Source organism: Zootermopsis nevadensis, unplaced genomic scaffold (assembly GCF_977971745.1).
Source record: "Zootermopsis nevadensis isolate Lab colony 2312 unplaced genomic scaffold, Znev_1.0 Znev_ptg000028l, whole genome shotgun sequence".
Classification (NCBI taxonomy): Eukaryota; Metazoa; Arthropoda; class Insecta; order Blattodea; family Termopsidae; genus Zootermopsis; species Zootermopsis nevadensis.
Window position 1 is genome coordinate 13,840,742 of NW_028259160.1, and position 16,171 is coordinate 13,856,912.

The 16,171-nt window shown below is 35.6% G+C and overlaps 2 protein-coding genes across 5 annotated transcripts; one reads left to right on the forward strand and one right to left on the reverse strand.

Annotated features, from left to right (window-relative positions):
* Positions 1 to 1,265: 1,265 nt before the first annotated feature.
* Positions 1,266 to 9,034, reverse strand: LOC110832871 (DNA polymerase delta subunit 3). 2 transcript variants are annotated; one of them, XM_022070300.2, is made up of 8 exons: positions 9,005 to 9,034; positions 8,669 to 8,724; positions 8,088 to 8,342; positions 6,151 to 6,313; positions 5,543 to 5,665; positions 3,520 to 3,904; positions 3,202 to 3,384; positions 1,266 to 2,139 (listed from the first exon to the last, which is right to left on the reverse strand). In XM_022070300.2, exons 1-8 carry the CDS (start codon positions 9,017 to 9,019, stop codon positions 1,919 to 1,921), a joined length of 1,401 nt encoding a protein of 466 aa, XP_021925992.2. In that variant the 5' UTR covers positions 9,020 to 9,034; the 3' UTR covers positions 1,266 to 1,918. The 2 variants fall into 2 exon arrangements, with proteins under 2 accessions (XP_021925992.2, XP_021925991.2); XM_022070299.2 differs by lacking the exon at positions 9,005 to 9,034 and adding an exon at positions 8,805 to 8,952.
* A 300-nt stretch (positions 9,035 to 9,334) lies between these two features.
* LOC110832872 (leucine carboxyl methyltransferase 1) lies at positions 9,335 to 15,917 on the forward strand. 3 transcript variants are annotated; one of them, XR_002544075.2, is made up of 6 exons: positions 9,335 to 9,664; positions 9,747 to 9,930; positions 10,343 to 10,584; positions 11,462 to 11,571; positions 12,230 to 12,604; positions 12,911 to 15,917. XR_002544075.2 is itself a non-coding variant. In XM_022070302.2 (6 exons), exons 1-5 carry the CDS (start codon positions 9,458 to 9,460, stop codon positions 12,426 to 12,428), a joined length of 942 nt encoding a protein of 313 aa, XP_021925994.1. In that variant the 5' UTR covers positions 9,335 to 9,457; the 3' UTR covers positions 12,429 to 12,449; positions 12,911 to 15,917. The 3 variants fall into 3 exon arrangements, 2 of the variants coding, with proteins under 2 accessions (XP_021925994.1, XP_021925993.1); XM_022070302.2 differs by having other exon boundaries at positions 12,230 to 12,449; XM_022070301.2 differs by having other exon boundaries at positions 12,230 to 15,917.
* Positions 15,918 to 16,171: the final 254 nt, after the last annotated feature.

Sequence of the window (16,171 nt, forward strand, 5' to 3'; positions counted from 1 at the left end):
GAGCTATACCTCCACTCACCCCAAACGCTTACATGGCGTATAGTGGGACAAACTTTACTTTACTTTTTACATCAAAACATGACTGCTTGCACTTCATTAAATTTTTTGCAATATGAGATTTTTATATGACTTCTAAATGAAGTTCATAAAATTTATGCAGAATTTAAAGACAGCTAATAAATTCTTTGAAAGTGTGGCAAAGTTAAAATATTTGGAAACAAATAAAATTTGGATTCATGAAGAAATGAAGACCAGATTAAATGTGGGAAATCCTATGATGCAGTTCAGAATCCTTTGCCTTTCCACTTGTTACCTAAAAATAAAGAGATTAAATTAACTACACACAGAGTACCATTTAAAATGCAGTCCAACAATGTTCATATACTACAGTGCAAAAATCAGATCAAATGCAGGTCCATCCCCCTGTAACAGATTAGGTAGGTGGGGGTAGGCTGTAACTCCCATTACCTGTGTCAATTCTTTCACCGATTCTACTACATGAGCAAGTTCTACCAGAGAAGCATCCTGTGTATCCAAAACAGGTCACTATGAAGAGATGTAAAATTAATGCTGCACGAAAGGATTATACATGTAGACAAGTTATACAGTTTTTCTTCACAAGTTTTCACTGAGGGCAGCCATCTTATATTTAAGGTCATCTTGTACAACTGGATGAATACAGCAATTTTAGTAATTCTCACTTATATATTCTAAGATAATAAAATATTTCCTGACTGATTTTAGCAAACCCTCAATAATCTGACACAAACTGATTTAAAATCCTGTATAATTTTAAGTACTGCTAACCTCTGAGTGATAACATGCAAGTTTAAGTGCTCTTTACAGCAGATATTTTAAATTTGATTAACATGTAATTCAAAGTAAAAATGAAGTCCTACAAAATACTAAAGAGGCAGAATAATTTTGATCACAAATTTGCATTTATCAGTTTGCTATTCTTTTTGAACAGTGGGTGCACCACTATGACTTTTACAATAATACAGAAAGTGTTTGTTCTCTAGTTAACTGACTCCAAGCATGCATAAAACAATCAAATTCTGAAAAATTGGCCACCCCTGGCTCAGGGTGCTCAGTAAATGAATGCAAAAATGTAAAGAAGCAGCCAATCCCTTTGGGTTCAATGTGGTAAGATGTCCTTACAGTATTATCAATTATGGATTCAGCAGTAAACTGTGCAAATGTGGATAATAGTTGTAGAAGTTATGGACGCAATGCAAGTATGTTTGCAAGAAATACAGACGTGCTTAAATGGAGAAAAACTGTCTCATATTTTCATAAACAATGAAATAACATGATCTCTGATAACAAACTGTGACACTTGTGCATTAATGTTCAAAACGAATTTCTGATTTCAATTCAGGCTAAACCAACATTTAATATATGGTACACTACAAAGCATCAATATCTATGTTAGCAGCTAAGTCTGTGGTAAAAATCAAGTATTCAAATTTTTGTGACTCAAATTTTGCATTTCTTAATCACAAAGCAGCATACAGTATACATTAATGACAAGACATCACACTCTGAAATGACATAGTAAGTTTCTTAGCCATATTAGCTGAAATAAAATTAGGGAATGCATAAACTCTAAAGTGACTATTCCACTGTAATGTCAATGAGAATAAAATTATTGTAAAAGATCTTACAACACAATTTCTTTGGTTTCTGTCCAGCACGTGACATTAAATACTTCAACGGTCATGTATGAATAACTTTTCTTCTAATTTAATTTTTTTTAAATCTTCATAAAACAACACAACTTCTTTTTGGGAAAGTAACTAATTTTACTTTACCCTCCTCCTTGAACTTCTGTATATTTTGCATTCAACAACAGTTGACAAAAAAGTACAAACTTCTCAAAAATAACACACACATTAACTGGGAAAGTGATATAACTTCAGATGCTTTTCTTGAAGAAATTCATGAGAGTTGCCTGCTTAGTTTTTTGTGGTGATGCTTTCTTCTTTGCTGGTGGTTCCTTACTAACTGGCTTCACACTTTCAGATTTCTTTGTTTCAAATTGTTCACAATTTCCTTTTGATAACTTTTTTTCATTTTCTTTTTCTTGCTCTACTTCACTATCTGTACAGCTTTCAAATACATATTCCTTGCAGGTCACTGCAACAGACAATAATATCAACATAAACACCATACTACAAAATATATTACGAGCTTGTAGTATCTGCTCTGTTCTCAGCTGTTTCCAACTGTGCAATGTTGAGGGGAAAACAGAGGTTGAGGATGTTCCAGAACAAAATGCTAAAGAGAATATTTGGAGACAAGAAAGAAGAAGTAATATGAAAATATAACAAATTACATCATGAGTAGCTTCATAATCTTTACTCTTCATCACCTTAAGAGCAGAAACCATTTGGGAGACAAAGAGTCAGATGGAAGAATAACATTAAGACAGATTTTAGAGAAGTTAGATGTGAAAGGTTCAATTAATGTATTGTTATTAAATAGTATCTCTGAACAACATATGCATTTACAAACAGAAGCTATTATATATGAATGTTTTATACCAAAAATGTATTTAAACTCAACTTCCGTGCTCAAAAATACTGCATGAGAAGTGAATCCCAGGTCATCCGTCAAGCGGTACACCCTTAATCAAAAGCAAGAGTCTAGCAAATGTGTCTGTGTTTACCATTACATCAAATGTGATAGAAATGCAACCATCTAACACAACATGACTAGGCCATGGCATTGAAACCATTACATATGGTTTGGAGAAAATAACGCTACCAAATTTTGGTTTACAACAGTCTCATTTTTAGTGCATTGACAAATGTAGCAGAGTTCACTTCAAATCTTTTAATCGACAAATGTCTTCTTTATCTAATATACCCAAAACCCCTACCCGGGCCTTATGACAAATTTAATCATAGAAAATAAAAGCTGTTCTGTGCCCATGAAGTCATAGTAGGGGGAGGGGGGGATAAAACTTCACGTGTTCTACATTGATGATTGATGTACTAAGTGCAGGTCTGCTGCTTACACCAGCACCCACTGGACAGGAGACTACGTGCACTACAGACATTGTAGGAAAGATACAAATCCCAGTGTCCCTACCAGGAATCAAGACCCATCCATGCAGTCTATAGGTCAGTGAGGTATCACAGTCAAGCCATACATAATCTGCTAAAAAGACCTTTGTGAAGGCAGATCCATACTTACATATATAACCATCTTCATCAACGTATGTTTTGTCCTTCATTTTACGCACACGTTTGCGGCCTCTCTTCAGTTCAGCCTCTGGAGTGGGTGGTATCACATCATCAGTATCGCTCTCATGATGTGGAGCAACTTCAGGTAGTGGAGGCATATCAGGGGCATCACCACCATCTCTGCCAAATACATCTGCCACAAACAATTATGAATTAGTCTCAGTTCACTTTATAAGCAGTATACCAAAAACTGACATGTACCCATAACCTACTGCAATAAGGAAGAGATATGAAGGATACATAATATGAATGTCCAGCTTCTACTCACCATCATCACTACTGTCTTCTGAATCTGATACAACAACAATTCGTTTTCGTTTCTTTGCTGGTAGCAGCTTTTCATCAGTGTTCACCCTTTTACCCTTTCCCCCTCCCCACTTCTGCTCAGTGTTTTTTATGCTACTATTCTTAACATTACTTAAAACTTTTCCTTTCTTATTTGAATTGCCTTCTTGTTTCTCTTTCAGCTTCTCTGATGCACAGCTTGCATCCACTTCATTGCCATGAGAATCTTTGGGGCTTAATCCACTGCTTGGACTGTCCTTAGGAGCCGAAACACTTGGTTTTATTGGTTTCTCTGTCTGACGATTGAAAAACATAGTGATGCCACTGCTAGTTTTTGGTTTGTCTGATGAATTTTCTGCAGCTTTAGGCTGTAAGAAATTCATTTCATTTCTTTATTACTAGTGTGTTCAAGAACAGCCAGGTGGCCAATTACTGATACAGCACAGGAGAACAAAAATCATAAATACAACAACTGAATATTTAATTTTTAAGTGCTAATGCAATAGCTGCATGAGCCAATTATTGAGTCAGTACAAGAAAATTAAACACATCAACAAAAACCAAGCTAATGTCTATATAAACATAGTTATACATTAAAGTACATAATAATGATTAACTACCAACAGTGCTAATTATCAATAAGTAGATTTAAATAGTTCCAGGAATTAAAGCAAGAAGCCGAGAATAGGGACAACTGGAGAGCTCTTTTTGGGCAGAGCAATGGACCTGTCGTAAGACAGAACACTTAATAATAATAATAGATTTAAATAATATATTTATGTTGGAAGGTTTGTTATAAAACATGTTAAGGATAGGTCTGCTATAAATCTCATTAGCATATGAATATACAGGTAGCCCTCGATTTACGCCGGGGACGTGTTCCTGGACGAACCGGCATAAATTGAAACTCTTTTATAATGTAAATCAATGGGAAGTCAATGACATGCGTTCCCAGCACCCAAACATTGACGAGTAATATAATGGTAATACATTTAAAGCTCTGAAATAACATAAATAAAATAAAGGGAATTTAAAAAATATATTTTATACACTTACAATCGGCAATTCGTTGGTCCCCACGATTGACTGCGATTCTTTCACATGATTGATGTGTACAGTCATCTCTGCTGTTATGCGATAGTTACATTCATGTAAGACGCCGACCTATAGAAAATCGCATAGTAAAAATAACCCCGGTACCTCCGCAGAGATTAAATTAATCCTATGAAAGTTTAAAGCGCCAGGAATGAAATTGCATAAGAGCAAACTCATATATGCAAAAGTCTGCATTTCACAAACAGCTTTTACCGATTCATCGATCCCATTGGAGCAAATTCGCATTAACAAAACATACGTAATTGCAGAGACGACTGTATTCATAATTTTTATTCCAAATCAGCGGTGTAAGAATTACGATTTATAAAAATCAGTATGAGATATACTGTATAACGTTATAAATAATAGTAAACTATATTTTTTTCACTTTTTTGACTTGCTGGCGTAAATTGAAACAGCGCAAATCAAGGGCTACCTGTAATAACAGTATATAATCAAGTTAGGGTATGTGAAAACCACTGATCTATTACCAAATAAGTTCACAGGTAAGGAATTAAACTAACAATATATGGAAGAATTCAATTAAGCCTAATGTTGTACAGAACTGTGAAGAAACTACTTAGGAATGCAGAAATTTTCATCCTTGCCATGAATTTAACTCTGTAATCTAACTTGTGTAACAAAGATAATGAGATGATTTTCATATATTGGCATATTACGTAGTGAAAATAATGCCAGGGAAAAAACCATTTAACTATTTAATAATAACAGATTTAACATTTCTCTGACACTTGTTTTCAGTATGCTAGTATACAACTATGTGCATTAAAATATTATGCAACAATAAATCACAAAATGCTGAAAGGATGGATGTACAAACAGTATTTGGTTCTGTTCATCCCCAATGTAAGTCTATCAACACAAGAAAAAGTAAAATGTTTTCAACACACCTTTTCATTTGGGCCACCTTGCTTAGTTTTACATGTCTGTGCTGCAAACATGGCAGCTATCCCTGTGTTCAACTCTTTCTTCTTTGTACCATTTTTGCCCTTAGATCCATCTGTAGAAGCAACCTTTACAAAGAAAAGTTCATTATATTTATTTAAATAGCAAGGGAAATATATAATTAAATTTATTGCCTTCCTGCTGCTAGGTTATCTGAAGTCAGTGGGATCATGCTTCTTTTCAGGGAAAAAGACAAAACTAATTAAGAAATGATTGGATATTTTCAGAGTGGATATTGAAAACCAGATCATTTTCCCATTTCACGTTCTATATTGAGAAGACAGAGATAATATGTAAGTAAAATTAATTAAATTTAGTACACTCAGAAAACTAATTGGTTCAACTAAAACATATTTAAGCAAAAACTATGGTTCAGTTCATGCAGGTACACAGATCAAGCATAAACCAGCAAATAAAAGTTAAGTGTCCAAAAAATACTAAATATAAAACCCATGCAATTTTCTCCATTCCCCTAATATTTCAGCATGTAAAAATCCTGCACTGAATAGCCAAACCTATAATAATAAAATGAGTGAAAAGAGACAAGAAGTACCTCACTGTTGCTGTGTGCTTCTGCTGTTTTCTTACTTGGTGCATGGCCTGTGGGCCACCGTTTTGCATCCCTAGTAGATGTGGCAGCTCGAGCCTTCAGCCTCAGTCTCCCAATTTCCTCCTGGGGCCTAAGAACTGAGTGGCTGCATGTGATAGCACTCAGCCTGACACAAGACACACTATTACTGCATACTGTACAAAATACTGTAAAAATGTCCCGCATGGACACATACCAAACCTCCGTAGACACATTCATTATTGATGAAAGAAAAATCAGTTCAACTTATGTCCCATAGGCCTAGCACTTAAAGTAAATGACTGCTGCAGAGGACAGAAACTTCTATTGACAAAATGTTATACCTGTTGGTGTGTGACAAGTGATAAAGTAATATATTTTCATGACACTGTAAAATGTATAACACAATGGACAAAAATGCAGTTGTAGAAACTTTAGAACCACAAACACATTGCAAACTTCAAGTCCAATGTGCTGAATACAAAAATACTGCCACCACTAAACACACATAATAGATCTAGAATCAATCTAGTTACTTTCTTGTCAAACTGCCAATATTTCCAGTCTGTATGCTGCACACTCATGTTCACAATATTTATGGTTAATGTTAAATTATATACATTTACAGTTTCTAATAACTGTTTATGGTCACAACTATTTTATTTGACATCTGCGTTAATCTCATATTAGTAAATACATATGCTCATTTAATACCTGATCCAGTGCATTATATAAATGTTTAAATAATTCATCAAGGCTACCATTTAGTAACCTGCAATTATTACTTTTTGATATACATTAACAAGTTTAAATATGTGCTATATCAACACATTTCTCTGTAGTTGTTCAAGAAATCTCTTCCACAGACTTATCACAATATATCTTTAATTGTCCCATAACCTCCATAATCATTTCTGCAATAGTACAAGGGAAAGCAATACCACATATTTTGCACTGTATGTCTCATTCTTGTTTAGAATATGTTCAGAGATACCAAGATATCAGGGTGGATTCTTGACAAAGGAAACCTAATGTACTCTGCAAACAGGCAAACTTCACAATACAATGACTGTACTCAGGCACTTCAATAAAAGACCAATGCAAAATCATGACACCAAAACTAAAACTAAACCATAAATTACATTAAAATAAAACCAAACTCTGAAGACATGATCTTGTAAAGTGATTGTTCTGGGCAAAGAATCAACTGTTGACAACAGAGTACATTCTAGTTGAAGATATCCGTCTTCTGGGTTATTGCGCTGTGTAGTCTGGTCGATGTTAACCAACGTTTCAGAGGTCATACTGCCTCCGTCATCAGGGCGATGAATATGCCAATAGGGTGTGAGGAGCTGGATTTATAGGTCGGGAAGTGAAAGGTGTAGCCTGCCCCGAGCCAATGGGAGCAGGTATGGGAGTGGACCAATGGTAGCACGTGGGCAAGAGTGGGAGAGGGAGAGAAAGTAGAGAGAGAAAGGTGAGTTTGGTTGTATGGATAAGGGCCCTGAAAAGGGCCGAGTTAGTGGTCTGGTTGGTGCGCCGCCAGAACCAACCAGACCACTAACTCGGCCCTTTTCAGGGCCGTTATCCATACAACCAAACTCACCTTTCTCTCTCTACTTTCTCTCCCTCTCCCACTCTCGCCCACGTGCTACCATTGGTCCACTCCCATACCTGCTCCCATTGGCTCGGGGCAGGGTACACCTTTCACTTCCCGACCTATAAATCCAGCTCCTCACACCCTATTGGCATATTCATCGCCCTGATGACGGAGGCAGTATGACCTCTGAAACGTTGGTTAACATCGACCAGACTACACAGCGCAATAACCCAGAAGACGGATATCTTCATACTCACCGCTGTGAGAACCTCAAGTCTTACATTCTAGTTGTCTCACAAATGATCCTACTTGGTCAACTAACCTTTTACCATCTTCATTTTCATCTCTCTTGTGGCAGTCTACTGCATATAAAACTCCAAGATCTGGTAATATCTTTGCCTTCTGAACACTATAAACATGTTCTGATGTCAAAGCTTTGAACTCAGCTTTCGCCTTTTCCAGGTCTTCTTCACGAACAATTTGTACCTTGCATCCAGTTCCATCACACAGCACACCTCCAACCAGGTATGTCAAATTCACATTGATCTTTTGTTCTGTTGCAAAGGTGTACAGTAACCTGCAAGATTCCTTACATCAGATACATTTTACAGACTTTAGATGATGGCAGACTTTATGAACAAACTGCATAGTTAGTATCCAATACGTGATTCTTTGTCCCATGTAGCTCAAATTTAATATACAGTTTTGAGTAAACATCCGATGTAAGGTGTCACCGAAACGGAGAATGCCCCATTTCATGTATGCTACTTTTTCTGTGGCGGACCTTGTATACTGCAAATAGGGCCTCTGCTTGACACCTTATTCGGAAATCATGCAACATCGGGCCATAATTTACGGGCATCTTATCACCTCCTCACTGTTCCATTTTGTTTAAATACTTACTGTTTTGCTGTATTTACATGGATACCCAGATTTTTACTCAGCCATTTGTACGTAACCTGAAAAATAAATAAATTTTTGCGTTAGCATTTTAAATATTCTAAACAAACACGCGACTAAAATACTACAATTAACTCACAATTTTATCTTCATCCATAACATATTCTTCAATATTCTGAAGATACAGTTTAACTGATTGAACATCCATGGTAACTATGACATTTCCCGCTTATCTTATGCAGAATGTCATACGCCCAATAAACAGGATATGACGAACTTTCATATCCGAAGTGTGTTAATATAACAATTTCAAATTAATAAGAACAATGCTATTAATACCTTTATATATTTCATTATAAAATAACATTAAGTTACATTTTTACATCGAATCTGAATCGTATCACATCACCACTAACCAAAATGTACTCTAAATATACTCTAAAACTGTACGTAGTATTGCCCCATGACACTACCAACATTAATTGTATGTTTATAGCGAGCATTATAACACTCTGTGTGTATAAACCGAAACAAATTAAACACAACCGTACAGGCCATGGAAGCATTTAAAACCGTGTAACCCCATAACTTAGTGTTCATAACCCATAGCGTGAAGAACTTAATTCAAAGCATGATAAAATTAAGCAATTTTCCTAAATTACCTTTTCGTCGTGTGGCAATAATGGTCGTACATAATATGGCCACAGTGGGAAAGAGAAGTTTGGAACACATAATATGATCATAGATTAATTTTTGTGTTTTTTGTTGTGAGACATTTGATATCCTTTTACTATGAGTTCTATGGCATTCAACGAAGGTGTACAAGCTACAAATGACGATGCAAGTGAATGTAAACGCTGCGCAGTTCAATTGGGTTATTGGGAAGATCGGTACATTTCGTTATTTGTACGAGCCGGAGAGAAAAAGACTCCCGAAATAAACCGTGGATATTATGCTAGGGCTAAAGGGGTAGAGATGTTTATTGACAAATTTCTAAAGGTATAGTGTTTATTGGTCGTTTCTTGTCATCTGTTTTACTATCTCTTGACTCTGCTTTAACACACATTTTTACGCATTCCAGAAAAGTGGGAGTGAACGTCAAATTGTCAACTTGGGATCAGGCTTTGATACATTATACTGGAGATTGAAGGATTCGAATAAAAATGTCACAAATTTCATTGAGGTGGATTTTCCCAGCGTCACTGCTAGAAAATGTTACTTAATAAAGAGAAACAAAGTCCTGCTTGACAAAATACACATGGAAGGTTCTTGAATATTTTATTTATTTGGTATATTATTGATATAGTAAATATGAAGTCAGACAAGTTACAGTCATTGTGTATTGTGTAACACACATTTTTAACCTCAGCATAAATGGTGTCAGTGGTTATCATCATGCTCTTACCACTTTATTACCAAGGAAATGGCCCCACTGTTCATTGGATAAGTGAATAGGTCACATCTGGAGTTATTCTGAACATAATGCTGAATATAAAATTCCCAACATTCCTAAATGCTTATTAAAAATTACACAATATAAATTGGTTTATATTTATATACCTTTCAATGGATTTGTATGACCAGACCACTGCATTGTTTGAGGAGTACAATTTAAATATCAAACAGGCAGGTTAATGTCACATTAAGAAGTCACAAAAATTATTTGGATTTTTTTAGATGGAGAGGTACGCCTTAGTGCCACAGATCTGCATGCAGGAAATTACCACATTGTTGGTGTTGATCTTCGCAACTTGCATGAAGTTGAGGTGAAACTAAATGAATCTGAGGTTAAGTTCAACATGCCAACTTTATTCTTAGCAGAGTGTGTTCTGGTCTACATTGATGCACCCAAGGTAGAGCAGCTGCTCAGCTGGATAGCAAAGAAGTTTGATTCACCTTTGTTTGTTAATTATGAACAGGTGTGTAGTTGTATGCCTTCCTGGATGTTTCTTTAAGAAGGTAGTAGGACCAACCCTTCTGGTTGTCTTAAAATAGACTTTATTTATTTACATTCCATAGATCCTTCATAGGCCCAAGAATATAGAACATGTCATAGCACAAATACAGTACTTGTTTATAATACAAATATAAATTACATAGTCACGGCAATAATTTACAGTCAACTACAGTATTAACACAAGAATAATTACACACAAAACATACCCACTATTGCTTACATGTATATATAATAACTGAGAATGTTTGGTTGAGGTTATTTTTCTATAGAGTAGGAGTGAGATATGAGATACTCGTATAGTGCTGGTTTGAACTTCATTATATCGTGATTCAGACGTTTCATAGTTGGGGGGATGGGAATTATTGAGTAGCTTAATATGGTTATAACAAGTAACCCAAGAACCATTCTGTCACTGCAAGTCTAAAATTAAAATTCTTCTGGTTTCTATTGCTGGCCTTAAAAGAGACCTCAAATTGAAAACATGAACAACTCATGAGAGGAAGTATATACAGAAGAACTGATGTTTACCAATTTATCATGCCACAGGCATTGTACTAAGTCACTTGTGCACAGAGTTGCATCAGATCATTGTAGGGTTCTTATGTAGCAAAGTCAAGTATGCAAATTTTTATTTGGGTACTTTCCTACAAAAAAGAAATAACATGATGACTGCACAAAATATTTTTGTGTAATGACAGACAAATGATAAATGACAGTAACCTTACTTGTATTAAATTTGTAATATACAGGAAGAAATCCATTAGAGCCTTAAAATGCAACATATTTAATGGTGCTTCTACTTGGCTCATAGTATCATAGAGATGTGCACATTGTTACAGGTAAATATGGGAGACAAGTTTGGTGATGTAATGTTACGGAACCTTCGGGCACGTGGATGTCCATTGGCTGGAGTGGGTGCATGCCAGAGCCTCAACACTCAGAGACAGAGGTGCATGTTCTAGTCACAACTGTTCATTTTATCTGATACCAGAGCAAAGAATTTTAATTGAGTTAAATGACAGTTAAAACAACATTCTTTCTTCTGTTCATTCATTGTTTATTTTCCATTTCTCCACCTTTGTTTCAGTTTTTCTTTGACCCTTTCTCACTCCCTCCTGATACATGAGATTGCCAGAATGAACTTCCTCTGCACCGAATAAATCTTGCAGATGGTTATCCATGATTAATATGATAAATTGGTTTGAATCTGCAGCAGAGAAATCAAAAACAGTCTATGAAGGGGTTCTTTAGCCCCTCCAGGTACCCAAGCCCTTAAAGTATGTACTTCACATTTAGTTGCCAAATCAGTGTGATAAAAGGTGAAAGGTAAGCAAGGTGAATGTTGTCCCATGCAGTTTATCACATTCACAATGAGAGGGTAGTTGCCGACTCAATCTCTCACATCAGCTAGCAGGACGTTAAAGTGATTACTGTGCTGTCATGAGACTGTAGATGTAGATGATGGCTCTATAGAAAACTTACATGTTCGGCATGGTGATAAAAAATACTCCAAGTTAATCTTTGCTCCAATCTTTCCACGCTTTCTTAATTTTTGGGACCAGGGATATTACTGAATCTTTCTGTGATACCTGGCTGCCTTCTTCTAGGTTTTTGAGAGCTGGGTGGAATGGATCACTATCATGGGACATGGTGGAAGTGTATGCTGCTCTCCCAGCTAGTGACCGACAACGTATCGAGAATATTGAATTTCTGGATGAACAGGAGCTGCTCGTCCAGTTGTTCCAACACTACTGTATATGTATTGCATGGAAAGGAGAAATGTTCTCCAAAATTGACATTACATAAAACATTAATTTAAATGTTCAGGCGTGTATCTAATTGTTACTTTACTGTTTCAGTGTGAACTTTTCTTGCATATGATGAAATGTCTTCATAATTGAGTTACATTCTGGTCCTGTCTCCCCTTCCATCTCCAAAAAAAGCATTGCAACTGGACTGACTCTTGTCCTGGCACAAAGAGTGTATGTAACTTACCCATAATGATTCTCCCACTGTCTGAATTATTTTTTATTTGCTGAATTATGGAATTCCGTACAAATTCAGACACAACAGAAGTTCATCATTGTACCCCATAATTACAACTATTTTTCCAGAAAGAATAGCTTTGCATATGTTTTTTGGAACATGCCTTAATACATTTGTGTCACTATTTTAATATGTTGCCTGTTCTCTCTCAATACCATACTGAGAGAACTGTTTGTCAGATAGAGCATCAACCACATCCGAAATATCTGACTGAGTCTGAATGTGATAATTCTGTTTTCCAGGTTCACATGGAAATTGGGCCAAGATGGACTGTTAAAGTAGCTAATAAAAATTCTTAGAAACAAATTTCTGTCCCTCACTGATAATACTCTTAAGTTAGACTTGTATTCAGGAAGTACCTGGTTAAAATCTAAGCAAGGCTGCCCAGATGTCCTAACAGATTTAAATTTCCTCAGTCTCTCAAAGGTAAATGTAGAATAGTACACAGGCTATGCCTGTCCCCCATTACAAATATTTACCACCTCCTCAATCATATTTTTGTTTTACTATCTCATTTGATGATATATTACCTCTGCAGTTTAAACAGCATTGTTAACGTAAAGATCAATCGGTCATAATGCTCTTAGAGCAGAATGAAATTGAACAATTGTAAAATTGTCATTGTCGGTTATAATTCTAATTTCATCATGAAGCATCTGATTAAGGTAGGTAGGTTTTGATTGGCATAACTGGTAATTTGTAACTATCGCAACTAATCTGCTTCTGCATTGTAGAGGTCCCCTTTATGATAAACACCTTATTCCAGCCACATGCTAGAATTTTCATCAAGAAGTCAGACCCTGTTGAAGACAGCCTTGTATCATAGTCAAATAATACTGGATTTGCAAAAATAACTATGTAAAAATATCTTGTCATAATGTGATATTTCTGTGAAAATAATATGTATTTTATAATCACTGACAAAAATAATATATTTTCACTGTCTCTTAAACTTTCATCGTGGCTTCTGATTTCTGAAACTGGCCCCTAAATCTAAAAAAAATCTGAATATCTGTGGTGTAACACTGGGAGACAACATTCAGAAGTGTGTTGCAGTACTACCTTGTCAGTAACTTCACCCTAATATTTCCTCCAAAATACTGCCAAAATTATTTTAAGAGCTACCAACATAAACTACAAATGTCAAGCAGGTGCAACCTCCACTTCATAATGAATTTCTGAGTACATATATTTAATGAAAGGAAAGGTACACTGTAAATTTGAAACTTTGAGCCTGTAAGTGTTGGAAGGTCCATTGTGCTACAAGTGTATGTGTATGTATGTATGCACACATTTATTTATATGCTTCGATTTTTTTCCTAAAATTTTACTAGGCTGTGAGAAAGAAACCTTTACATGGTGGCAATTCATGTATTTGTAGTCAGTACAGTAATTTTGCTCAGATGATCCACATAAAGTGGGATCATCTTAGGAACAAGAAAGTTTACCACATTTTTATGTCAATGAATTAAGCTGACTGAAAACTGGACACATATTCAATTACATTTGCATGACTGCCATAATATAAAAGTGCATTTCAGATGTTGGTGTTATTCATGAAATCTTGAAGTGCAGTTCATTGACTAGTATGTCTTCAGAGAGGGCTTCAAGACATTTAACTTGTGGTATAAATAATTACTATGCATCTTACATGATTTTGTAATATTACATTGGACGGTCCAATAGTGGTTGACAGATGGTCTCCAACATTTGCAGTAAGGGTAAAGTGGTGGAGTGTTGGAGGAAAGGAATACAATTTTTGATGGCAGAGAGTAGTCAGTTATCCTTTAATGTAAATTGGTAAGCTTTCCAGTTTCAAATTACTGTGCATAGTTTAACACATCCATTTCAAGGCAATAATTGTCTTCAAATGTAAATTTAAGATTAAACCGGCGTGTCAGGAAGCCATGGTTAAACAAACATGTTTTTTTTTATTTTATAACACTTCTATCAAATTCATGTCAAAAGTCAATACACATTTAGTTCTCTTTACTTTTAATGCTTGTACTAGGACATGTGAAGATGCTGTTGAATGTGAATGAAATCTGTTGAAAAAAAACAAATATTTCTGTGTAACATTTAGAATAGATCATTGTTCTTCACCTACCAAAATTACAGCAAATAGTATGACGGTGCAAGCACAGCACCCATCACCCAAATACAGTACTCACAAGTTACTTGCACAGTCAGTGTGGAAGACTTCACTGGTTTCAGGGTTATACTGAGGTGGTATATTTCCTCTCACAAACTTCTCTGTTCTGCAGCATTAGTCAGCATGTATCAACACAGTCATTTCACCATGTAAAGGCAGGAAAGTCAAACCTTGTTTCCAGTCCCTTTGGAGCTTTCTGGATTAATCATGTGCATTATGTGAAAACAATGCAACAGAGGTCAAGGATGTTACTTTTAAAAAACATTGTTCCAATAATCTAAAGAGGAAGACATTGTTTAAAAAATTAAGTTTTGTAAAAAGTGAACTATGAATTCTTTCATAACCTTGTAGAGAAAATATAATTAAATCGTAGTCTAGTGTTGAAAAACAGACATGGTGCAATTAGAAAAACCTATAGACAGCATAGTCTATTCTTAATGCTGGGTACATCATAACTAAGTTCACTGTGGGAGGACATTTGCTTCAGTGCAGGGTTGTAGTCCTAAAAATAAAAGTGCCAGGACAGTCTGGCACACAGTTCCAGGTTGAAAGAAGTGGGCATGAATCATGATAAGAGGCCAATCTCTCTGGTATAGTATTTAATGATAGCTTTACACTTTTAAATGCAAAAATGAACACTGCAGGTCACAGAATTAACATATGATTCTTGTGAACACAATAGAGTTCAAGCACCTAAAGCACTGCCCTGGCTCAACTACAACCCTGCATGAATAACAGCTGCAGTCATCAGCAGTGAATTATTGTTTCCTGTTAAATAGGTTAGAATATGATTTTTAAATCAAATGCAATGTCTTCTCAAAATTAATTACCAACACATACATTCTTGGTGGCAGATGTGCATATGTTACACATTTTGTAACCAGTGTTACAATTTACTATGATTTATTGTTATTCACTTTCTGTATTGTATATTATGATGCTGTACTGGTTGTCTAATGCAGCAATAACTTTAAACAAGTGCTATAACTTTCTGTTGCCCCGTTTTCTGTTTGTGTCAGTTTCCTGTCATAATTATATACGAAATGTTGGTCTTGGCACAGATAAATCCATGAAAATAAACTTTTCTGGGAAGAATACATGAAGGTTTTCAACTGTCATGACATTTATATTAAATTTTGCAGTTAGTGTTCCCTATTGGACTGTAATATATTTTGTATGTATGCAATTGCTGTAAATTTCTCTAAAAAATTAAAAATAATAACACTTGTGACAAATTTACAGCAGTTATTTACCTGGCACAGAGATTGCACACATACATAAGATTGCTGTTAGCATGTGATCATAAATCTCATCATCGTTCCCCTAATGATGGAGGCAGAGAGGGTCTCTG